This window comes from Notolepis coatsorum, assembly GCF_963971535.1.
Source record: "Notolepis coatsorum genome assembly, chromosome: 17".
Classification (NCBI taxonomy): domain Eukaryota; kingdom Metazoa; phylum Chordata; class Actinopteri; order Aulopiformes; family Paralepididae; genus Notolepis; species Notolepis coatsorum.
In genome coordinates, this window is record NC_140181.1 from 108,132,171 (window position 1) to 108,157,413 (window position 25,243).

Consider the following 25,243-nt stretch of genomic DNA (forward strand, 5'->3'; position numbering starts at 1 on the left):
ACAGAGTGGCTAAGTTTTTGGGGGCTCAGGAGTAGGGTCGGGCACCGAGAACCGGTTCTAATAGGAACCAGTTCCTAACTTCCGGTTCTGGAACCGGAAGTACGGAAGTAACATATTTGCATTTCGATTCTTAATTTTGATTCTTAAAAAATAAATTTACAGTACAGCAACCAAATTAAACTGTATCAAGTCAACTGACAATGTGAATAGTATGAAAAAAATTCAAGATAAAAAAAAATTATAATAATCTCCTGCGAAATAAGCTGTGACCTGTTTTGACCTGCACCTCAATGAATCGGAATCGAGAATCGTTTAGAACAGGAATCGAAAGGGAGAATCGGAATCGGAACCGGAATAGTTTAAATCCAAACGATGCCCAACCCTATACTCAGGAGGTAGAGTGGTCATCTGGTAATCAGAAGGTTCCTGGTTTGATTCCGGCTCCTCCCGGCAGCATGTCGAAGTGTCCTTGAGCAAGACACTTAACCCCTAACCATGCATGGTCGCTGTCGGTGTGTGAGTGTGTGGCATAAGTTGTAAAATGCTTTTGCAGTCCATTTACCATTCCACAATAAATCAACATATGTCGCTTCCTGTTTACTCCAGCCCTGCTCCATGTGGGGAGATCTGCTTTCATTGGTCTATGCTGCCGCCTGATGGAGGTTTGTGCTCTACTGAGCGCAACTTTCTAGTTGATTTTGTTTTGACAGGGAGTGGGTGTATTTGCATGATATTTACATTGTTATCTTTAGGTCAATGAATGGGCTGAATTAATCTTATGGGACCTCCATTTTTATTCCCATCACCTGATGTCATACAGTAGGACACTGGTTTGACAAGTCTGCTCTAAACCCTCTACATCTCCATGGTCTGTGATGCGCTGGTTTAGGAATAACATTGTATATTGTATGGACTTGCTTTTTTTGTTTTGTTTATTATCAATTCATATGAATGGAAACCATAAGTTGGCCCAATGCTCAAGTATTGTACATATCATTATGCACTGTACTTAGTAGTGGAGTAATAGCACTACTATACAAAAATAGCCACTTGATTTAAAGGGATGTAGTCATCTTTTATTGTACATAGACTTTTTGTTTTATTTTTAACACGTTGAAGCATGGAAGGCAGATAACACTGATGAAAGCATGAAGAAGAACAACAATGTTATAAGACCAGTGACACTGCTATTTGACATTTTTACCAGGGTAATTATTGCAATTTTAGACATTGTCTTTTTATACTGGCTCTCAATAAAGATTGTTTATATTCAGGAGGCTGGCTGTTGACTTCCATAAACATTTTATAATACATCTTTGGTGAAAAGTGTTCTAACTCAACCCTGACCCCCGACCCCACCCGCTTGTTGGGACTGTACTCGACAATAGTTGTTGACAGTATGAATCAACACATGACTACAGTTTGTGGCTCACCCTCCCACAAAACCAACACTCTGAATGGAAATATTATAATATACCATAGTATTCTTGAGTGTTGAAGTGGTGGAACTTGTTTAGTAGTGGTTGAGGTGTGGTACATACACGTAATTACACGTACAAGTAATTTAAACCTGAAAATATTAAAAGTACTACTATTACTACTACTACTACTACTACTACTACTACTACTACTACTACTACTACTACTACTACTACTACTACTACTACTGCTACTACTACTGCTACTGCTACTACTACTGCTACTACTACTGCTACTACTACTGTAGTATTATTTGATAAACCATAAATCCTAAAATGTACTGAAATGTTCCTATAAGAAAAGGTTTAAGCACAGAAGGTCAGAAGACAGCTGTCCTCTGCAAGTCATAGTAGATCACTAGTCTGTTTCTAGGTTAAGGAACTCAGTAACTAATCATTCTAGTCTTATAGAAACAGTCAAAGTGTAACAGTTGGAGATCAAATATACTGGTAAAAACTAGAGTGACTTAGTTCATAGATTGTGTGTGGTTACAGAGACATTGTGCGACATTGTGCTCACAACAGGAGGTGGATTTGCATACAAGGGTTGGCAACAGCTGAAGACAATAGCGGGAGTAGTCACATATCTGTGTTATCTGTGACACTGCCCCTGTGAGCACCACATGTTGAGACAGATGCAGAGGAGGAGCGAAGCGTCATTATTTCAGTAACCCAAATATACTTTCAAATGTCTGCTTCTGTACTCAAATTTGCTTAAAAAGAATTGCAAATATTTCGGCTATATTGTGGTAATAATCCTGAAGCTAATGATATGAAAAATGCTATGGTTATGATAAAGAATCACGAGTTTTGAAATTAAGCCACTTCTAAAACTAAATTGGAAAATACTAAACTATAGAAGTGGACTTAATGATAAAAATACTGTGATTCTCATTTAGCACCAAGAGAAACTACTCAAAAATGATATGTCTGTGTTTATGAAATCCCAATCTCAATTCGAATATATATATCTTGGGTTTAATAACAAAAGTATTAAGTTAGTTTAGACGGTATCTATTTCTCTGATTTGAAACAAAGGAGAGAGAAGTTGGCCTACTGAGGACAACCTTCTATTTCAAATTCAAACTTAGAGAGCCTGTGATTGGAGGAAAACATCTTCTTGACGTCACTCCTGTGACATCACGCAGACACTCCAGGCTCATTGATAAAAAGGGGGGTGCTGTGACTGTGAGAAGACACACAGAAACGGAACGGACACAAGAACAGACCTCCCGATTCACACAGAGGAGCGGCAGCAGGAACAACGGAACACACGGAGAAGAAGCTTTTGGAACGAGAACAGAATCCTTTGTTGTCAGCAAGAGAACAAAGACACTCAACAACTACCATTCTTTAATCTACGTTCTTAGTCTAGTGTTGATTACAGACCGCATAGGGTCTCGTATATCAATACTATAGCATTGTAATTGAACCAGAACCTTTTGTTGTTTACTTGTTACTTTGAATTAAAAACAGATGCTGATATAACTTCTCCTTCATTCTCCTGCATAGCTGCCGTCGTTACAGGCCAGTTTCCTGGTCTTTGAAAGTAGTACAAGGGAAGTAGGACGGACAAATCACAACGCAGAGGGACTTAGATAGTTCTGTATAACAGAACCATTCACCCTTGTAACTTCACTACTATTGCTACTACTGCTACTACTATTCATTATGAATTGAAAATGGGGGATCCTGATGTAAACAAGACGAAAGTCTTTCTCTGGTCTGCATCCCCAACAATTGTGTGTATTGAGCTGTACTGTACTGTACCCATTCTGCAATCTGTTAATTAAAGTTTTCAATCAATCAATCAATTCAATCAATCAATCAACTACTAATACTATTACTACTACTACTACTACTACTACTACTACTACTACTACTATGCCCCACATGGGGTAAAAGGCGTAAGTAAGTACTACTACTACTACTACTACTACTACTACTACAACTACTACTACTACTACTACTACTACTACTACTACTACTACTACTACTACTACTACTACTACTACTACTACTACACTACTACTACTACTACTACTACTACTACTACTACTACTACTGCTACTGCTGCTACTCCTACTACTACTACTACTACTCCTACTACTACTCCTACTACTACTACTACTATGCCTACTAGTACTACTACTACTACTACGCCTACTACTACTACTACTAGTACTACTACTCCTACTACGCCTACTAGTACTACTACTCCTACTACTACTCCTACTACTACTCCTACTACTACTACGCCTACTACTACTACTACTACTACTACTACTACTAGTGTGTATTAGCAATAACACAGTGATGGAGGAAAAAAGACACATGATTCCACAAAACATGACATTTCCAGTCACTCCTGTCAACCTGTCACCACTTCAGGTATAGTTACAGATGGGTCAACCCTTGTTCTTTGTAGTTAGTTGGTATTCCCTGTCTAAGTGATTGATGTTCCTCCGATGGCGTGTTGAGACGGATGGATAAACCAAAGCAATTATGCAAATACTCCGCCCATCTCAGTATTCCACTGTGGCGGGACTAGGTTGGGTGGGAGGGGCCTGACATCAGACCCCTGGAATGTACTGGTGTGTCAGGCTCGGGGCAGGGGAGGCTTTACTGCTGTGGAAGCATGTTATGTAGCATATTTTATTATTCGATGGATATGATAGATTAATAAATTGTGATCAAGTGATAATGATATGATATATATTCAAATTGGTAATATTGTAAATATGTAATATATTTTTAAATACTCTTGCCATGGCAGATAACTTTCCTGTTTGGATTCATCCTCCATTTCTAGTTGCAAAAGGGTTTGTATGGTAAATGGTGACCATATACCAATTTCCATGGATGACAGAAGTGAGGAAATATACTTCTGCATCCCAACTAAATAAAGGCCTGTTACATCCCAATGTCTTTGCTTCCCCAGTGTTTGTTTTGTCTCCATTTTGTTTCCTCCCTTCAGTCAGAACCCTTCCTCCACCACAGGCCCCAGGCGGTCAGGGTGGGTGGACACACCTCCAACTCAATCACCCTGAACATCGGGTCCCACCAGGACTGTGTTCTCAGCCCCCTGCTGTACTCACTGTACACACATGTGGGCAGGTTCAGCTCCAACTCCATAGTGAAGTTTGCGGACAACACAGTGGTGGTGGGGCTGATCTCTAACAACGACGAGAAGGCCTATCGGGAGGAGGTTGATGAACCGGCACGCTGGTGCCGGGATAACAGCCTACTCCTGAACATTGATAAGACCAAGGAGCTGGTCGTGGATTTTAGGAGAATACAGCAGGGGAAACACTGTGGATTAATGGGGCTATCGTGGACAGGGTGAGCAGTTTTAAGTACCTGGGAGTCCACATCACAAAGGACCTGACATGGTCAACACACACAGACACTGTGTTAAAAAAGGCAAAGCAGCGCCTCTACCACCTGAGACAACTCAGGAAATTCAGGGAAGATACTCCAGTCCTTCTACTCTGGGGCTGTAGAGAGCATCCTGACTGGGAATCACATGTTTGGCAACTGCACTGCCCAGGGCGCCTGAATACTTTAGACAACAAATGTTTGTTTCCGCGTCTCTGATTGTGACATGTACGCCCAATCGTGGGACCGCAAGTGTCTACACTGGTTAAGCTTAGGCGCTCTTTCGAAGTTGGTTAAGGTTAGAGTTTGTCTTGGAGCATGGCGATAGAACGCCTGCCCTTCTTTCGACGGTTAAGCTTACGCACTCTTTCGAAGTTGGTTAAGGTTAGAGTTTGTCTTAGAGCATGGCGATAGAACGCCAGGTAGTTTGCAGGCTGTTAGACCCGGAAATAGGCGCAGAACTTGCTGTCCCACGATTGGCGCCCATGTCACATGACCTGGCTAATCAGAGCGCAAAACTCACACGCGGAAACAAACATTTGTTGTCGAAAGTATTCACGCGCCCAGGACAGGAAGGTTCTATAGAGAGTAGTGCGCTCAGCAGAGCGTACTACGGGTATTGCACTACCTTCACTGCAGGACTTATACAATAGGAGGTGCAAATCCAGAGCCATGCAGAATAATGAAGGACCCTCATCACCCCAACAACAGCCTGTTCAAGCTGCTGCGGTCAGGCAAGCGCCTCCACATACATGCAGCAAGAACAGAGAGACTCAGACTCAGCTTCTTCCCCCAGGCCATCAGAACACTGAACACTGATCTCTCCACACACAAGCACACATGAACACACACACACACCACACAACCTGCACTCTCTCACACACAAACACACTACAGGTCACTTACAAAAACAAAATCACTTTAAAAAACATAACTATATGTTTTTGTATAGTATAGTTAGTATACTATAGTTACATAGTATAACTGTATATTGTATAGTATTGTATATAGGACTCATTACCTTTAATTCGTAAGCTTAGCATAGTATTGTATTTTATTGTATTCTCAAACCGGAAGTGTTCCAAACTGATACTCTGATTGTCCAACCGGAAGTGTTCCAAACTGATACTCTGACTGTCCAACCGGAAGTGTTCCAAACTGATACTCTGACTGTCTGACCAGAAGTCTGCAAATCATGTTATTGTGAGGGGGAAGGCTTATGTGGCCCAGCTCTTAATGCTACAGCTGAAAGTTACCAAATCAAAATAGTCAAAACAACAGACAGAATACAATCAGGAATTACATACTCGTGATTACCTGGCTCTGATTGTTTTCAATGCCATTGTTTTTTTGGATGTGGATGTTCACAGTCTTCAATAAAAACAAAGATGTTGGTGAATGGTGCAAGACTCAAGAGTGAAGGACAATGACAAGGGATAACGACGTCAGTTGTGCTCTTGTGATTGGTCAAACATTGGCGAGACTAATGGGCATTGTAGTAGTTACCATGGAAACGAGTTATGATATCAAAAAAAAAAATCAAAGATTAAGTTAAAACATTTACCTTTATTGATTGTAACAGTAAAATACTTATCCGTCAAATATTATGAACCTACACGATACGATGATGGCCGTAATCAGTGGGAGGCACCTGTTCCAACACCCACCTGTTTTTACACGTGTTTTTATACACCTGCTTTTACACACTTGTTTTATACACCTGTTTTTATACACCTGCTTTTACACACTTGTTTTATACACCTGTTTTTATACACCTGCTTTTACACACTTGTTTTATAGACCTGCTTTTATCTCATCACGCTCTTATTGATATTGATAGATATGATTTAATTGAATTTTATCATGTGCTTATTTTTTATTTATGATGCAGACATAACGTGAAACAACTGAATGAGAACTGTCAATGTCTGCATACTGTGTGAGCTGTGAGATACCCTGAATTTCCCCAAGGGGATTAATAAAGTATTTATCTAGGCTGTGAGACAAATCACCACCATGACTTGCTTTGAGAAAGACACGATTTTAAGATTCAATAGAAGATCTTATATCTTATAGTGTCTCGAGAATTATTTCAGATATAATATCCAGCAAGCAAATCATCTACATCTGCCTAAGAATCTCACCACCAGGGGTCAGTCTCGACTCCGGTACCGTGGTGCAGAGTGGTGGAATTCACATCAACACCTGGGACATATTTCTCCCTTTGCCAATATTTAAAAACAATTCTTGGTTTCTTTATACTCTATATAGGTAGGCACTTAAAAAAACTGCTCAAAACTTACCTTTTTAAACTAGCTGTTATTAAATGAATTATTATGTCTTGTTTTTATTTATTTCTATTATTTTTACTTAAATATTTTATCATTTTTATCATTATTTCGTATTGTTTACTGTAAACAATTCTATTATTTTAACTATTTTACTTTTCAGTCTTTATTATTTTATTTGTCATTTGTTATTGTCTTACTGTTTGTCTTATTTAGCTATTTTTACAATTGTATCTAATTGTTTATTACAATTTAATGTGTTTTTGTGTAAAGCACTTTGAGCTGCATTCTGTATGAATGGTGCCATATAAATAAATAGAATGTAATATATAATATTAAAAATCAAATTATTATTATTATTATTATTATTATTATTATTATTATTATTATTATTATTATTATTATTATTATTATTATATGAATTCGACTCTTTCAGACTAGGTTGTCAATGTTGGATTTGATGCTGGTGGTTATTATGAGTCAAGCCTGTGAAGTCTGGACTTTGTATGTGGATTGTCTCTGCAGTGTTATATTGAGTGGTTTGTTGTCATCCGATTGGTATTGTCGATTTCAAGCATGTATGTGTGTGTGTGTATACATGTATGTTTATACATCTGTATGTATTGGGTGTATATGTATGCATACATTATGTTTATATATATGTATGTATTTGGTGTAAATATATGTACTGTATGTGCGTGTGTATGTTTATATATCTATTGTGTAGGCCTATTGGTTTGCGAGTGATGTTTTTAATATGTGACCTCACCATCACATACTGCTATTGTGCTAGAATTCTTTTGTGTTTTAGTTGTTTTATATATTACCTTTATATCACACACACACATACACACAGAGCATTAAATAGTGACTATTGCCACAGTTTTTCTACCTTAATACAATTTTATATATGTATCTATTATGTATTTATTGGTGCTTATTTTATAAATCATCTGTAGCCCTGCCATCATCATCCACATCATCCACCCTCACTTCCTGCCTGGAGGAGATAGTCGTGGATGAAATCAAACTTCCTACAGCTCAAAAACAGAAGCCATCTTCATTGGTACCCCCCACCAGGTCCAATCTTCCCCCATCCTAGCATCTCCTTCTCAGGCCATGACCTTCCCCTCTCATCCACCGTCACCAACCTTGGTGTAAAAATGTACCCCCACCTAAATTTCGAGACCCACATCAAACACATTTGCAAAACCTCCTTTTTCCACCTCAGGAACATTTCAAAAATCCGTTCCACACTCACCCTCCCAGATGCTGAAAAACTGGTCCACGCTTTTGTCTCCTCCAGGCTGGATTAATGTAACGCACTTCTCATCGGGATTCAAGAGCCTCCAGAGGCTCCAATACATCCAGAACAGCGCTGCTAGGATCCTGGTGAGAGTGCGTAAACACGACCACATCACACCCACTCACTTCACTGGCTCCCATCACCGCCCGGACTGAATACAAAATATCCCTTCTGACCCATCAGTGCATCCACGGAAATGCCCCCCCCCCCCCCCCTACCTCAAAGATAATAATAATAATAATAATAATAATAATAATAATAATAATAATAATAATAATAATAATAATAATAATAATAATAATAATAATAATAATAATAATAATAATAATAATAATAATAATAGATTGGATTTATATAGCGCTCTTCTCCTCACCCCAGAACCCTCCACCTGTAACCTTCGCTCCGCCAACACAAAGCGCCTCCTTCCCCCCAGGACCAAGCTCCGCACCGTGGGGGTGACCGGGCCTTCTGCTCGCCTGCTCCTCGCCTGTGAAACGCCCTCCCTGACCACCTCAGAGCACCACAGACCACTGCTTCCTTTAAAAGAGAACTTAAAACATACCTCTTCATGAAAGCCTTCCCTATAGTTTTAACCTTTTTATACATGCCTTGTGTGTTTTATCCCTTTTTTATGCGGTTATGTCTTGTTTCTTTAATTGCCTATGTATTTAAAGTCTGTTTTTACTTTGTAGCACTCTGAGACTTGGTTTCCAGATAGAGTGCATTATAAATCGAATGTATTATTATTATTATTATTATTATTATTATTATTACTCTTTCAGATGTTTATTTTTATTATTGTTTATATTGTTTATTTAGGTGAGATACCTTTAATCTCATTCTCAATCAAATTTGTTGCTTTGTTATTTATTTTGTTGTTTCATTGTGCAAATAAATACAATTTATGAATTAAGTATTCAATTATTAATTAAATACATTAAATAATAAATTACATGATATAAAACACGTTTTCTCAAAGATGAAGTTAAAACGTTTGGTTGTAACTGTAAAATAATTAAATAATCTATCCCTCCATCAAAGATTAATCACTGATAGTTTGATCTTCAATATGATTTTAAGACTCAATCAAAGATCAAATTACAGGTACTTTAAAGGTGCTGTAAGTGGTATTCTTTGTTAAAAAAGTGTTAAATAGCTCTACATTCCAACAGCCATCACTGATACAGAGTATCTGGTCAGTAACATGGGTCTCCCAGTCCCTCCACTCTGCAGTAAACAGAAAAAATAATTCTGGTATCCCTTCCCACTTTATCCAATCAGGAGAGATAACCCTAGATATATTTACTTATTTCAAGAAATCTTGCCAAGCCACATTTGCACATTTTAGTCGTTTCAAGCTCATATTTGTTTTTATTTCTTATTTTTGCAGTGTGGAGTTCTCTCTCCTGATTGGATAAAGTGGGAACGGGATACCTTTTCTGTTTACTGCAGAGCGGAGGGACTGAGAGACCCATGTTACTGACCAGACACTCTATATCAGTGATGGCTGTTTACTGCAGAGAAGAGGGACTGGGAGACCCATGTTACTGACCAGACACTCTATATCAGTGATGGCTGTTTACTGCAGAGTGGAGGGACTGGGAGACCCATGTTACTGACCAGACACTCTATATCAGTGATGGCTGTTTACTGCAGAGTGGAGGGACTGAGAGATCCATGTTACTGACCAGACACTCTATATCAGTGATGGCTGTTTACTGCAGAGTGGAGGGACTGGGAGACCCATGTTACTGACCAGACACTCTATATCAGTGATGGCTGTTTACTGCAGAGTGGAGGGACTGGGAGACCCATGTTATTGACCAGACACTCTGTATCAGTGATGGCTGTCAAAGCTATTATTTTAACACGTAGACCACTTTCTTTAACAAAGAAAATACCACTTACAGCACCTTAGATTGTCATGATGAAGGAATGATTTGATTGTTATATTTGGAAGTACAGAAGGATGGCATCACAGAAATGATTATTTGTTACCCCAACGGAGTCTAAAATAACAATTTTATGTGTCTGTGTGGCCTAAATGTGGAGACACATTTATGAGATGTGACATGTGAATAATAATCAGAGTAAACACTATAACCTGAAATCATGTTTTATTGTATCTGCATTTACAAAAACATAATAATAATCGTGGGGTCTTTACTCTTTATATATCCAAAATCATTGTTTCAATAAAGCACCTTTTCTCTGCAATTCACTTCTCAATCCTAAACACAAATCGGCTGTTAAAACTGGTTCAGCCCAGAGCTGAAATTGAGTACAGATCTAGTCTCGCTTGGGGGATTCTGGACCCATTAAAACACACTATAGTATCCTAGTCATGTAGAGACCCAAAAGGAACATGTCAGTGTGACCTGTTTTTTCGGTCCAGACCCATAGTTTGAGAAAACGAGCCGTAAACAAGTGTTTGAGTTCCCTGGTGACCCAAATCAAATCAAATCAACATTTATTTGTAAGGCCCGACAACACACATTAATGTCCCCATGGGCCGGAAACATCTTCTTTAACTCATTGGACACCAGACCCGAGGATAGTCGGGTTAACTCGCCAACCGTTCAGCGCCAGACCAGAGTATAGTCGGGTTTTCATCGTTATTTCTTTTATTTGATATTTCTATTCATTACAGGAACACGGACCTCGGGTTACCACAGGGAATCATCCTGAGATCGCCAAAGTGCAATACTGGCCGCATCCTGCTGGGTGGCAGTATCGAACACCCTTTGTAACCTTGTATCTTACTCTGTGTTACATTCAAATCCCTCCGGGCGCAGTTTTCTGGGTCAGGTGAGTCAAGCCGTTCGCCCGATCGGATTGAGAAGCGTCAAATGCCCCCGATGCATGTGTTGTGGTTAGGGATGTCCGATATTATCGGCCTACCGATATTATCGGCCGATATTGGCATTAAAATGTGATATCGGAAATTATGGGTATCGGTTAAAAAAAAAAAAAAATTAATTTAACCTTTATTTACCCAGGCAAGCAAGTAAGAACAAATTCTGATTTTATTTATTGTCAAAATTATGCATAATATTGTGCTAATTCCACGAGAAGAGATATGTAATGTTGTAATTACCTGAAATTATTCAGTTTTTTTGGGGGGGGGGGAAACCCTGCATATATCGGTATCGGTTGATATTGGTTGATATCGGTATTGGAAATTAAGAGTTGGACAATATCGGTATAGGTAAAAAAGCCAATATCGAACATCCCTAGTTGTGGTGGATTATGTTGGCGACACGATGGACACCAATACTTGGAATCGTGATCAGACAATTGGAATATTCTTTTTGGGGTACCTCCTAGTGAAGGTAAGGACTATGACATCAATCCTGCTTTGATCCAACCATGATTTCGTTACTCCACAACATATGCCGTTGGTGACGATCAAAGCATCAAAAAACGACCCCCCCCCCCCCCCCCCCCCCCTTTCATGCATTCATGATGAAACATAATACCTATTATATACATTTGATTTGGAAATAGTAGCGTGTCCAGGCGAGAAACGCCAACGCTTTTAGTGAAATTCACGTATTGCTGCATATCGCCGTTTTCTGGGATTAACCAGGATCACTCTAAAACTATACTTATATTCACCACGGTATAACACGCAAACGTATGCATAAATAAATGTATTCTTTTTTCTTCACATATTGAACGATAGATAGTTGATGTCAAATGGGCCATAGTATTGTATCCATAGCTATAATATAGAATATAGATATAGCCCTGCAAACAGACCCGGACTGGCCATCGGGAGCACCGGGAGTTTTCCCGGTGGCCTGGCCTGCACAGATTAAAAAAAAATTATATAAAAAAAATAATAATATTATATATTCTTTTTATTATAATTTTTTTTTTTTTTTTTTTGCCAGGCCATTGATTCTAGTTGTGGCGGCGGCGTGGCGCGATAGTTTTTAGATAACCAGGTGGGTGGGGAACAACCAGGATTTCACTGTCTGCGACAGAGTTGGAGAACTATCTGACTCTCTCTCTCTCACGCGGACACACACACACACACACAATGGAGCCGTGCTGCCGCTGTGATTGGTGGAGGCGGGACCAGGCGATACAACTGATTGACCGTGGAGGCGGCGAATGGAATGGCAGATGGCACACTCCCAAAAGGAGTTGTTAAATCTGACATTACAAAAAACAATATGTGGTGGTTATGATTGGGGCTGAAGTTGAATAAACAATTTATGAAAGAGAGAGTCAAAATAATTCAAAGATAATTCAAAGATTACACACCTTTGCCACATTGGCTACAAACATAATCACTGCAAAGTTATCAAAAAAATAAGAATCTGATCAGACACAAGGGTTAAGTTGTTGTTCCTTTTCTAATTTCCTCAAAAAGATCTAGTCTAGTTGATGTGATCAATATTATTTGACAATTGATGCTTTTTGTTGGAAATTTCAGTCAGTGAGCTCATACTTTGAGATCATTTTATAGTTAAAATGATTGAGACAACGCAATCTTCTGTCTTCGTTGTGCATGCATGCGTGTGCTCACCACACGCGATACATGTGTCACTATTCTGGCAGTGGCTACTGTTATTATAGTATTGTAATGAAAGGTCTGTTATTTAACTGTTGATGGGTAGTGCATCAGTAAAGTGAATATGGTATTGTGCTCTTGCCTTGTTTGAATAGGTGGAGAGAGTGGTTAACTGTATTATAATAGTAAATAGAAAAATATGTTGTGCTCTTGCTTTTTTCTTTTTGAAGGTGGAGAGAGTACCATTGCTAGTGCCACAACAGTTTTATTTGAGGTTCATAACAGTACATTGTACTAAGCAATTGTTGGCTCATTAGTTTGTGATTCACATGCACTAAAATTCACCAGAATGCAGGAAATTAAGTCTTTGTAACTAAAATTTTCCGGGTGGGGGACCCCCAGACCCCCCACTTAAAAAGTGGCCTGATTGGGGCTATATTTCACGCTATATCTATCGGTATGAATTATTTCCCCAGTCCGGCCCTGCCTGCAAACACCGCCACTTATTCCTATCTCTTAGAGCGTTGGCGTGGTAGGAACAAAAGATGCTCAAGTCCGTGGCGTCCAAAGAGTTAAACAAGTCAAGAAGAAACATCACAATAAATCAAGAACAAAGACAAAAACACCAGGAAATCCAAAATAAAATGTTAAATTAATTAATTAAATGAATGCAACACTCCCAGACACACCCCACGCAAAGGCAAGGGAAAAACTCACTAAAAACCTAGCAATAGGAAAAAAGCACCACAGGCAATGTGGAGGAGAGAAACCTTAGAAGGGCCGTTCAAGGGGGAGGATCTCCCTTCTTAGATGTCGGTGATAGTAGTGTTGCTATAAAAACTAAACAGTTGGTAAGCATGTAGATATACGTGTAATGAAACACAAATAAGTACTTGCAATAGCAACTGGGGTACATAAGAACATACGAGCCCTGGATGTAACGAGCAGTGTTTACTGGGGACGGTAGCCGGCCTGGAGGAGCCAGCGGTAGGCAGACAGGACGCTGGCTGTGAGCTCCTGTTCCACCTGGAAGCCTTTCCGAGGATAGTCACGTATTCTCTCCACCACACCTGGATCACATGAAACCACAAGGGGGGAAAACAACATCTCATAAACACAAGATAATCATAAGCATAAATCCCTTTCACTAGCACACTACAGAAGGTTAACCCTTTCACTACCACACTACAGAAGGTTAACCCTTTCACTACCACACTACAGACGGTTAACCTTCTGTAGTGTGGTAGTGAAAGGTTAACCGTCTGTAGTGTGATAGTAAAGGGTTAACCTTCTGTAGTGTGGTAGTGAAAGGGTTAACCTGCTGTCGTGTGGTAGTGAAAGGGTTAACCTGCTGTAGTGTGGTAGTGAAAGGTTAACCGTCTGTAGTTTGATAGTAAAGGGTTAACCTTCTGTCGTGTGGCAGTGAAAGGGTTAACCTTCTGTAGTGTGGTAGTGAAAGGGGTTAACCCTTTGTCGGGTGGCAGTGAAGGGTTAGCAACAAAGTGTAAGTGAGTTAACAACAAAGTGTAAGTGAGTTAGCAACGATGTGTAAGTGAGTTAGCAACAAAGTGTAAGTGAGTTAACAACAAAGTGTAAGTGAGTTAGCAACGATGTGTAAGTGAGTTAGCAACAAAGTGTAAGTGAGTTAACAACAAAGTGTAAGTGAGTTAACAACGATGTGTAAGTGAGTTAGCAACAAAGTGTAAGTGAGTTAACAACAAAGTGTAAGTGAGTTAGCAACAAAGTGTAAGTGAGTTAACAACGATGTGTAAGTGAGTTAACAACGATGTGTAAGTGAGTTAGCAACAAAGTGTAAGTGAGTTAACAACAAAGTGTAAGTGAGTTAGCAACAAAGTGTAAGTGAGTTAACAACGATGTGTAAGTGAGTTAACAACGATGTGTAAGTGAGTTAGCAACAAAGTGTAAGTGAGTTAACAACAAAGTGTAAGTGAGTTAACAACGATGTGTAAGTGAGTTAACAACGATGTGTAAGTGAGTTAACAACGATGTGTAAGTGAGTTAACAACGATGTGTAAGTGAGTTAGCAACAAAGTGTAAGTGAGTTAACAACAAAGTGTAAGTGAGTTAACAACAAAGTGTAAGTGAGTTAACAACAAAGTGTAAGTGAGTTAACAACGATGTGTAAGTGAGTTAACAACGATGTGTAAGTGAGTTAGCAACAAAGTGTAAGTGAGTTAACAACAAAGTGTAAGTGAGTTAACAACGATGTGTAAGTGAGTTAACAACGATGTGTAAGTGAGTTAGCAACAAAGTGTAAGTGAGTTAGCAACAAAGTGTAAGTGAGTTAGCAACAAAGTGTAAGTGAGTTAACAACAAAGTGTAAGTGAGTTAGCAACAAAGTGTAAGTGAGTTAGCAACAAAGTGTAAGTGAGTTAGCAACAAAATGTGTAAGTGAGTTAGCAACAAAGTGAGTTAGCAACAAAGTGTAAGTGAGTTAGCAACAAAGTGTAAGTGAGTTAGCAACGATGTGTAAGTGAGTTAGCAACAAAGTGTAAGTGAGTTAACAACAAAGTGTAAGTGAGTTAGCAACGATGTGTAAGTGAGTTAACAACAAAGTGTAAGTGAGTTAACAACAAAGTGTAAGTGAGTTAACAACAAAGTGTAAGTGAGTTAACAACAAAGTGTAAGTGAGTTAGCAACAAAGTGTAAGTGAGTTAACAACAAAGTGTAAGTGAGTTAGCAACAAAGTGTAAGTGAGTTAGCAACAAAGTGTAAGTGAGTTAACAACAAAGTGTAAGTGAGTTAGCAACAAAGTGTAAGTGAGTTAACAACAAAGTGTAAGTGAGTTAACAACAAAGTGTAAGTGAGTTAGCAACAAAGTGTAAGTGAGTTAGCAACGATGTGTAAGTGAGTTAACAACAAAGTGTAAGTGAGTTAGCAACGATGTGTAATTGAGTTAACAACGATGTGTAAGTGAGTTAACAACGATGTGTAAGTGAGTTAACAACAAAGTGTAATAGAGTTAACAACAAAGTGTAAGTGAGTTAGCAACAAAGTGTAAGTGAGTTAGCAACGATGTATAAGTGAGTTAACAACAAAGTGTAAGTGAGTTAGCAACGATGTGTAAGTGAGTTAACAACAAAGTGAGTTAGCAACGATGTGTAAGTGAGTTAACAACAAAGTGTAAGTGAGTTAACAACAAAGTGTAAGTGAGTTAACAATGATGTGTAAGTGAGTTAGCAACAAAGTGTAAGTGAGTTAGCAACAAAGTGTAAGTGAGTTAACAACAAAGTGTAAGTGAGTTAACAACAAAGTGTAAGTGAGTTAACAACGATGTGTAAGTGAGTTAACAACGATGTGTAAGTGAGTTAGCAACAAAGTGTAAGTGAGTTAGCAACAAAGTGTAAGTGAGTTAACAACAAAGTGTAAGTGAGTTAGCAACAAAGTGTAAGTGAGTTAGCAACAAAGTGAGTTAGCAACAAAATGTGTAAGTGAGTTAACAACAAAGTGTAAGTGAGTTAGCAACGATGTGTAAGTGAGTTAACAACAAAGTGTAAGTGAGTTAGCAACAAAATGTGTAAGTGAGTTAACAACAAAGTGTAAGTGAGTTAGCAACGATGTGTAAGTGAGTTAACAACAAAGTGTAAGTGAGTTAACAACAAAGTGTAAGTGAGTTAACAACAAAGTGTAAGTGAGTTAGCAACGATGTGTAAGTGAGTTAGCAACAAAGTGTAAGTGAGTTAACAACAAAGTGTAAGTGAGTTAGCAACGATGTGTAAGTGAGTTAGCAACAAAGTGTAAGTGAGTTAACAACAAAGTGTAAGTGAGTTAGCAACAAAGTGTAAGTGAGTTAGCAACGATGTGTAAGTGAGTTAGCAACAAAGTGTAAGTGAGTTAACAACAAAGTGTAAGTGAGTTAACAACAAAGTGTAAGTGAGTTAACAACAAAGTGTAAGTGAGTTAACAACAAAGTGTAAGTGAGTTAACAACAAAGTGTAAGTGAGTTAGCAACAAAGTGTAAGTGAGTTAACAACAAAGTGTAAGTGAGTTAGCAACAAAGTGTAAGTGAGTTAGCAACAAAGTGTAAGTGAGTTAACAACAAAGTGTAAGTGAGTTAGCAACAAAGTGTAAGTGAGTTAGCAACAAAATGTGTAAGTGAGTTAACAACAAAGTGTAAGTGAGTTAGCAACAAAGTGTAAGTGAGTTAACAACAAAATGTGTAAGTGAGTTAACAACAAAGTGTAAGTGAGTTAACAACAAAGTGTAAGTGAGTTAACAACAAAGTGTAAGTGAGTTAACAACAAAGTGTAAGTGAGTTAGCAACGATGTGTAAGTGAGTTAGCAACAAAGTGTAAGTGAGTTAGCAACAAAGTGTAAGTGAGTTAACAACAAAGTGTAAGTGAGTTAGCAACAAAGTGTAAGTGAGTTAACAACAAAGTGTAAGTGAGTTAACAACAAAGTGTAAGTGAGTTAGCAACAAAGTGTAAGTGAGTTAGCAACGATGTGTAAGTGAGTTAGCAACAAAGTGTGAGTTAACAACAAAGTGTAAGTGAGTTAGCAACAAAGTGTAAGTGAGTTAGCAACAAAGTGTAAGTGAGTTAACAACAAAGTGTAAGTGAGTTAGCAACGATGTGTAATTGAGTTAACAACGATGTGTAAGTGAGTTAACAACAAAGTGTAATAGAGTTAACAACAAAGTGTAAGTGAGTTAGCAACAAAGTGTAAGTGAGTTAGCAACGATGTATAAGTGAGTTAACAACAAAGTGTAAGTGAGTTAGCAACAATGTGTAAGTGAGTTAACAACAAAGTGTAAGTGAGTTAGCAACGATGTGTAAGTGAGTTAACAATGATGTGTAAGTGAGTTAACAACAAAGTGTAAGTGAGTTAGCAACAAAGTGTAAGTGAGTTAGCAACAAAGTGTAAGTGAGTTAGCAACAAAGTGTAAGTGAGTTAGCAACGATGTGTAAGTGAGTTAGCAACAAAGTGTAAGTGAGTTAGCAACAAAGTGTAAGTGAGTTAGCAACAAAGTGTAAGTGAGTTAGCAACGATGTGTAAGTGAGTTAGCAACAAAGTGTAAGTGAGTTAGCAACAAAGTGTAAGTGAGTTAACAACGATGTGTAAGTGAGTTAACAACAAAGTGTAAGTGAGTTAGCAACAAAGTGTAAGTGAGTTAGCAACAAAGTGTAAGTGAGTTAACAACAAAGTGTAAGTGAGTTAGCAACAAAGTGTAAGTGAGTTAGCAACGATGTGTAAGTGAGTTAGCAACAAAGTGTGAGTTAACAACAAAGTGTAAGTGAGTTAGCAACAAAGTGTAAGTGAGTTAGCAACAAAGTGTAAGTGAGTTAACAACAAAGTGTAAGTGAGTTAGCAACGATGTGTAATTGAGTTAACAACGATGTGTAAGTGAGTTAACAACAAAGTGTAATAGAGTTAACAACAAAGTGTAAGTGAGTTAGCAACAAAGTGTAAGTGAGTTAGCAACGATGTATAAGTGAGTTAACAACAAAGTGTAAGTGAGTTAGCAACAATGTGTAAGTGAGTTAACAACAAAGTGTAAGTGAGTTAGCAACGATGTGTAAGTGAGTTAACAATGATGTGTAAGTGAGTTAACAACAAAGTGTAAGTGAGTTAGCAACAAAGTGTAAGTGAGTTAGCAACAAAGTGTAAGTGAGTTAGCAACAAAGTGTAAGTGAGTTAGCAACGATGTGTAAGTGAGTTAGCAACAAAGTGTAAGTGAGTTAGCAACAAAGTGTAAGTGAGTTAGCAACAAAGTGTAAGTGAGTTAGCAACGATGTGTAAGTGAGTTAGCAACAAAGTGTAAGTGAGTTAGCAACAAAGTGTAAGTGAGTTAACAACGATGTGTAAGTGAGTTAACAACAAAGTGTAAGTGAGTTAGCAACAAAGTGTAAGTGAGTTAGCAACAAAGTGTAAGTGAGTTAGCAACAAAGTGTAAGTGAGTTAGCAACAAAGTGTAAGTGAGTTAGCAACAATGCCCCGAGGTGCTTTGCATCTAATACAAATTATTCAGATAATCTCCTAATTGTTTTGATGCGGGAGAATGAAGGTGAGCGAGTGATTCGTGAGTGCGGTGAGGGGCGAGTGACCGACAGGAAGATAAGAAAGTACCCAGCATGTACGTGATGAGGTCAGAGCCTGTGCCCACAGTGGGGTGGGGGTATCCTGACATGCCCATCTGGGGGGAGGTGACGACAACATGGGTGTGCTCCGCCAAGTCCGGCCACTGGCACAGGAAGGTGGCAAACACCCTGCGCTCCATGAAGGGCTGCTGGACAAGGATCAGCCTGGAGGCTGAGGTAGAGATAATAACAGGAGGGATATAACATTAGAGGCTGAGGTAGAGATAATAACAGGAGGGATATAACATTAGAAGCTGAGGTAGAGATAATAACAGGAGGGATATAACATTAGAGGCTGAGGTAGAGATAATAACAGGAGAGATAGAACAGAGATAATAACAGGAGAGATAGAACAGTAGAGGCTGAGGTAGAGATAATAACAGGAGAGATAGAACAGAGATAATAACAGGAGGGATATAACATTAGAGGCTGAGGTAGAGATAATAACAGGAGGGATATAACATTAGAGGCTGAGGTAGAGATAATAACAGGAGAGATAGAACAGAGATAATAACAGGAGAGATAGAACAGTAGAGGCTGAGGTAGAGATAATAACAGGAGAGATAGAACAGAGATAATAACAGGAGAGATAGAACAGTAGAGGCTGAGGTAGAGATAATAACAGGAGAGATAGAACAGAGATAATAACAGGAGAGATAGAACAGTAGAGGCTGAGGTAGAGATAATAACAGGAGAGATAGAACAGAGATAATAACAGGAGGGATATAACATTAGAGGCTGAGGTAGAGATAATAACAGGAGGGATATAACATTAGAGGCTGAGGTAGAGATAATAACAGGAGAGATAGAACAGAGATAATAACAGGAGAGATAGAACAGTAGAGGCTGAGGTAGAGATAATAACAGGAGAGATAGAACAGTAGAGTCTGAGGTAGAGATAAAAACAGGAGAGATAGAACAGTAGAGGCTGAGGTAGAGATAATAACAGGAGAGATAGAACAATAGAAGCTGAGGTAGAGATAATAACAGGAGAGATAGAACAATAGAAGCTGAGGTAGAGATAAAAACAGGAGAGATAGAACAGTAGAGGCTGAGGTAGAGATAATAACAGGAGGGATAGAACAGTAAATATAAAGGGATAGCTCCCCATTTCAACTATATCTATACTCTATACTATCTATCCATCCATCCATCCATCCATCCATCCATCCATCCATCCATCCATCCATCCATCCATCCCTCCATGTGTATGTATTTCAGTAACAGTGATGACTCTGGATGTATTTCAGTAACAGTGATGACTCTGGATGTATTTCAGTAACAGTGATGACTCTGGATGTATTTCAGTAACAGTGACTGACTCTGGATGTATTTCAGTAACAGTGACTGACTCTGGATGTATTTCAGTAACAGTGACTGACTGGATGTATTTCAGTAACAGTGATGACTCTGGATGTATTTCAGTAACAGTGATGACTCTGGATGTATTTCAGTAACAGTGATGACTCTGGATGTATTTCAGTAACAGAGCCTGACTCTGGATGTATTTCAGTAACAGTGATGACTCTGGATGTATTTTAGTAACAGAGCCTGACTCTGGATGTATTTCAGTAACAGTGATGACTCTGGATGTATTTCAGTAACAGAGATGACTCTGGATGTATTTCAGTAACAGAGCCTGACTCTGGATGTATTTCAGTAACAGTGATGACTCTGGATGTATTTCAGTAACAGTGATGACTCTGGATGTATTTCAGTAACAGAGATGACTCTGGATGTATTTCAGTAACAGTGATGACTCTGGATGTATTTCAGTAACAGTGATGACTCTGGATGTATTTCAGTAACAGTGATGACTCTGGATGTATTTCAGTAACAGTGATGACTCTGGATGTATTTCAGTAACAGAGCCTGACTCTGGATGTATTTCAGTAACAGTGATGACTCTGGATGTATTTCAGTAACAGTGATGACTCTGGATGTATTTCAGTAACAGTGATGACTCTGGATGTATTTCAGTAACAGTGATGACTCTGGATGTATTTCAGTAACAGAGCCTGACTCTGGATGTATTTCAGTAACAGTGATGACTCTGGATGTATTTCAGTAACAGTGATGACTCTGGATGTATTTCAGTAACAGTGATGACTCTGGATGTATTTCAGTAACAGTGATGACTCTGGATGTATTTCAGTAACAGTGATGACTCTGGATGTATTTCAGTAACAGTGATGACTCTGGATGTATTTCAGTAACAGTGATGACTCTGGATGTATTTCAGTAACAGTGATGACTCTGGATGTATTTCAGTAACAGTGATGACTCTGGGTGTATTTCAGTAACAGAGATGACTCTGGATGTATTTCAGTAACAGTGATGACTCTGGATGTATTTCAGTAACAGAGATGACTCTGGATGTATTTCAGTAACAGTGATGACTCTGGATGTATTTCAGTAACAGTGATGACTCTGGATGTATTTCAGTAACAGTGATGACTCTGGATGTATTTCAGTAACAGTGATGACTCTGGATGTATTTCAGTAACAGTGATGACTCTGGATGTATTTCAGTAACAGTGATGACTCTGGATGTATTTCAGTAACAGAGATGACTCTGGATGTATTTCAGTAACAGTGTCTGACTCTGGATGTATTTCAGTAACAGTGATGACTCTGGATGTATTTCAGTAACAGAGATGACTCTGGATGTATTTCAGTAACAGTGTCTGACTCTGGATGTATTTCAGTAACAGTGATGACTCTGGATGTATTTCAGTAACAGTGATGACTCTGGATGTATTTCAGTAACAGAGATGACTCTGGATGTATTTCAGTAACAGTGTCTGACTCTGGATGTATTTCAGTAACAGTGATGACTCTGGATGTATTTCAGTAACAGTGATGACTCTGGATGTATTTCAGTAACAGTGTCTGACTCTGGATGTATTTCAGTAACAGAGATGACTCTGGATGTATTTCAGTAACAGTGATGACTCTGGATGTATTTCAGTAACAGTGATGACACACAGGGTACAGGGTGACTGACTCTGGATGTTGTTTTCCTGGAGGACTCTGTGGGAGAAGCGGATGTTCTCTCCAGTGTTGGTGGCCTCGGTCTCCAGCAGGATGCTGTCCCTCGGTACCCCCATCCTCACGGCCACGTCCAGGAACACCTCAGCCTCCCGCCTCGTCCACACGCCTGGGGGAAACATTACAGACCTCAGCCCCCCGCCTCGTCCACACGCCTGGGGGAAACATTACAGACCTCAGCCCCCCGCCTCGTCCACACGCCTGGGGGAAACATTACAGACCTCAGCCCCCCGCCTCGTCCACACGCCTGGGGGAAACATTACAGACCTCAGCCCCCCGCCTCGTCCACACGCCTGGGGGAAACATTACAGACCTCAGCCCCCCGCCTCGTCCACACGCCTGGGGGAAACATTACATTCACCTCCTGTTCTCCATCCTCCAATCACCACCTCCCTCAGACAAACAAAACTAATAAATAAATAAATAAATAGATGAGGAGAAATAAACAATTACGATTTTGTGCTTATATTAATTTATCTTTATTTACCATCTTGGAATCTGCTTAAGCACACATGCTCTTGTTCAGCAATGCCCTGATTAATTTAGTTATACACAGCGTGTGGTAGCTGCGCAGTAGAGAGAGAGAGAGAGAGAGAGAGAGAGAGAGAGAGAGAGAGAGAGAGAGAGAGAGAGAGCTGATCTCCCAGAGAGAGAGATGGAGAGGTAGATAGAGAGAGAGAGCTGATCTCCCAGAGAGAGATGGAGAGGTAGAGAGAGAGGTGTAGAGAGAGAGAGAGAGAGAGAGAGAGAGAGAGAGAGAGAGAGAGAGAGAGAGAGAGAGAGAGAGAGAGAGAGAGAGAGAGAGAGAGAGAGAGAGAGAGAGAGAGAGAGCTGATCTCCCAGAGAGAGATGGAGAGGTAGATAGAGAGAGAGCTGATCTCCCAGAGAGAGAGATGGAGAGGTAGAGAGAGAGAGAGAGGTGTAGAGAGAGAGAGAGAGAGAGAGAGAGAGAGAGAGAGAGAGAGAGAGAGAGAGAGTCCTCACTGACCTGCAGTCTGGTTGCCCCGGTAACCAGTGAAAAGCAGCCAGGGAGCCCATCCCTCCAGGAAGAGAGCAGCTGACCTCTCCGCCACACGCAGGTCGTGGCAACCCAGCCCGATTATGACATCACTCTGACAATGTAAACATAGGATGTTGTGTACATTTTAGAGGTTTACCATCACATCATAAAGATATGAGACAGTACGAGGAGTTATAAGAGGATGGGTCAGTGTCGACACGTAAACTTGAGAAAAGGGTTTCCCTGGTTGTTACCACTTGGAGATTAGAGCTGTCCCCGAAGCCTGTTTTGGGCTTCGAACTTCGTTTTTAATTAAAAAAAAGAAAATATTTAAAATAAATATATTTACCTTTTTTTTATAAAAAAAAATATATATATATATATCCTCAAACTAAATCCTCAATTTGAATAAAGTGATTAATCTGATTAAATTAGTCTTTTTTATTTTTATTAAATCAACTTAAATTAATTAATCAATTAAAAAGAAATAATAATAATAAACAAAAAAATATAATTTTTATTAAAGATTTAAAATTCAAATGTTGATTTAGAATTCAAATGCCAACGTAACGAACGAAGGTCCAAACATTTGAACGTTTGGGCTCAGCCCTATTGGAGATCAGCTGCGTTGTAGGTGTAGTGTCGTCTCCCAGAGATGATGACCTGCGTGAGACTCGGGCTGTGACCCGCTCTCCTCTTATGCATCTAGGTAGAGGATAACGGCGTCCACATAGCGTGTTGTGAAATCACATTCTGACATGAGACATAATTATAACATCACATTTGGTATTATTAGGTAACTGTGATAGCTCATATGAATGATTATGACCATTTCAAGGGAGGATAATAGAATATAGAATATAATATGGTGCTTAAAATTTTAAGTCGGAAAGTCTAAGCTCTTGCCTTTTCCAGAGGGTGATGGAGGCAAAGGTAGTCCCATAGAATCCTGGCCCACGTCTCACTCTCACCGTCCATCCCTCTCTCATGGTGACCTGTGGAGAAAGACTTCAGAACATAAGCAAGGCCGCAAACATCACAACAAGCCGTGTCAAATAAATGTCACGTTCAAAATCAACTGCAGAGTAAAATCAACTTATTGTACTTATTGTCTGTAACCTTAAAGGGTACCGTGAGGGCCGACGATCCACTCCACTAGGGATGGAAATTGATAGGATTTTATCGATACGATTCCATTATCGATTCTGCTTATCGATTCGATTCTTTATCGATTCCCTTATCGATACCTGATCACTTTATAATTTAAATAAATAAATTGGAAATGCAACAGAACTAAGCTGGTTAGAATAACAACATGCAACTTGACATTTCTGATCGTCATTTATTGTTGAGCCCCCGTGTCAGAAAAATACAAAAACTGTAAAAAATAAAACATTAACTATAGCCTACACTTAAATAAAATAATGTATTTGAGATTCTCTTAAAATGTATTTATTCTTAAACTAATTTAATCTATTGAATAACAGGTCGTTATTCCTCTGACTTCTGTCACACACACACACACACACACACACACATACAGAGCTCCCTCCCCGGGCCCCTGTCCTCCTGTAAGGTTTTGGCTTGTGTTGCTACACGGACACATTTGTATGTTGCACCACACTACTTCCTGGCTTACAGAGTAGACTAGTAAACAAACACTCCGTCTCTTATTATATGTGAACTAAAGAGTACAAGGTTTACACAACAGCCCCCACCCGCTGTTTTATTGTATTTGTACCTGTACGGTCAGCTGTTTATCTCTCTCTGAGAGCTTGATTAACTAGCGTTAGCTAGCGTTAGCTCCGCGGCTAATTTTAGCTCACCCTGAACTAAATCAATGACTAGGTTCTAAAGCATTATGAAGTTTTCACTGCACATAGAAGTAGCCAAACAGCGGGATCATTTCGGGAGCATATTACCAAAACCCAGGCAATTTCGAGCCCTTAAGGAATCAAATAGTCTGCCATGGCTACATTAGCTAGCGTTAGCTCACGTTACCTAGCGTTAGCTCCGCGGCTAATTTTAGCTCACCCTGAACTAAATCAATGACTAGGTTCTAAAGAATTCAAGTAGTTTTCACTGCACATAGAAGTAGCCAAACAGCGGGAGCATTTCGGGA

General features: G+C 39.3%; 1 protein-coding gene across 1 annotated transcript in view; it reads right to left on the minus strand.

Annotated features, from left to right (window-relative positions):
* LOC311244218 (uncharacterized protein SCO4629-like) overlaps positions 1–24,099 on the minus strand; it is a gene marked incomplete at both ends in the record, with an annotated part of 24,137 nt that extends 38 nt beyond the window's left edge. The window contains 6 exons of the mRNA XM_084333624.1: positions 8,406–8,533; positions 13,928–14,042; positions 19,060–19,242; positions 22,066–22,230; positions 23,110–23,233; positions 24,028–24,099. Coding sequence (XP_084189750.1) covers positions 8,406–8,533; positions 13,928–14,042; positions 19,060–19,242; positions 22,066–22,230; positions 23,110–23,233; positions 24,028–24,099 — 787 coding nt within the window. The remainder of the gene's footprint in view (positions 1–8,405; positions 8,534–13,927; positions 14,043–19,059; positions 19,243–22,065; positions 22,231–23,109; positions 23,234–24,027) is intronic.
* Positions 24,100–25,243: the final 1,144 nt, after the last annotated feature.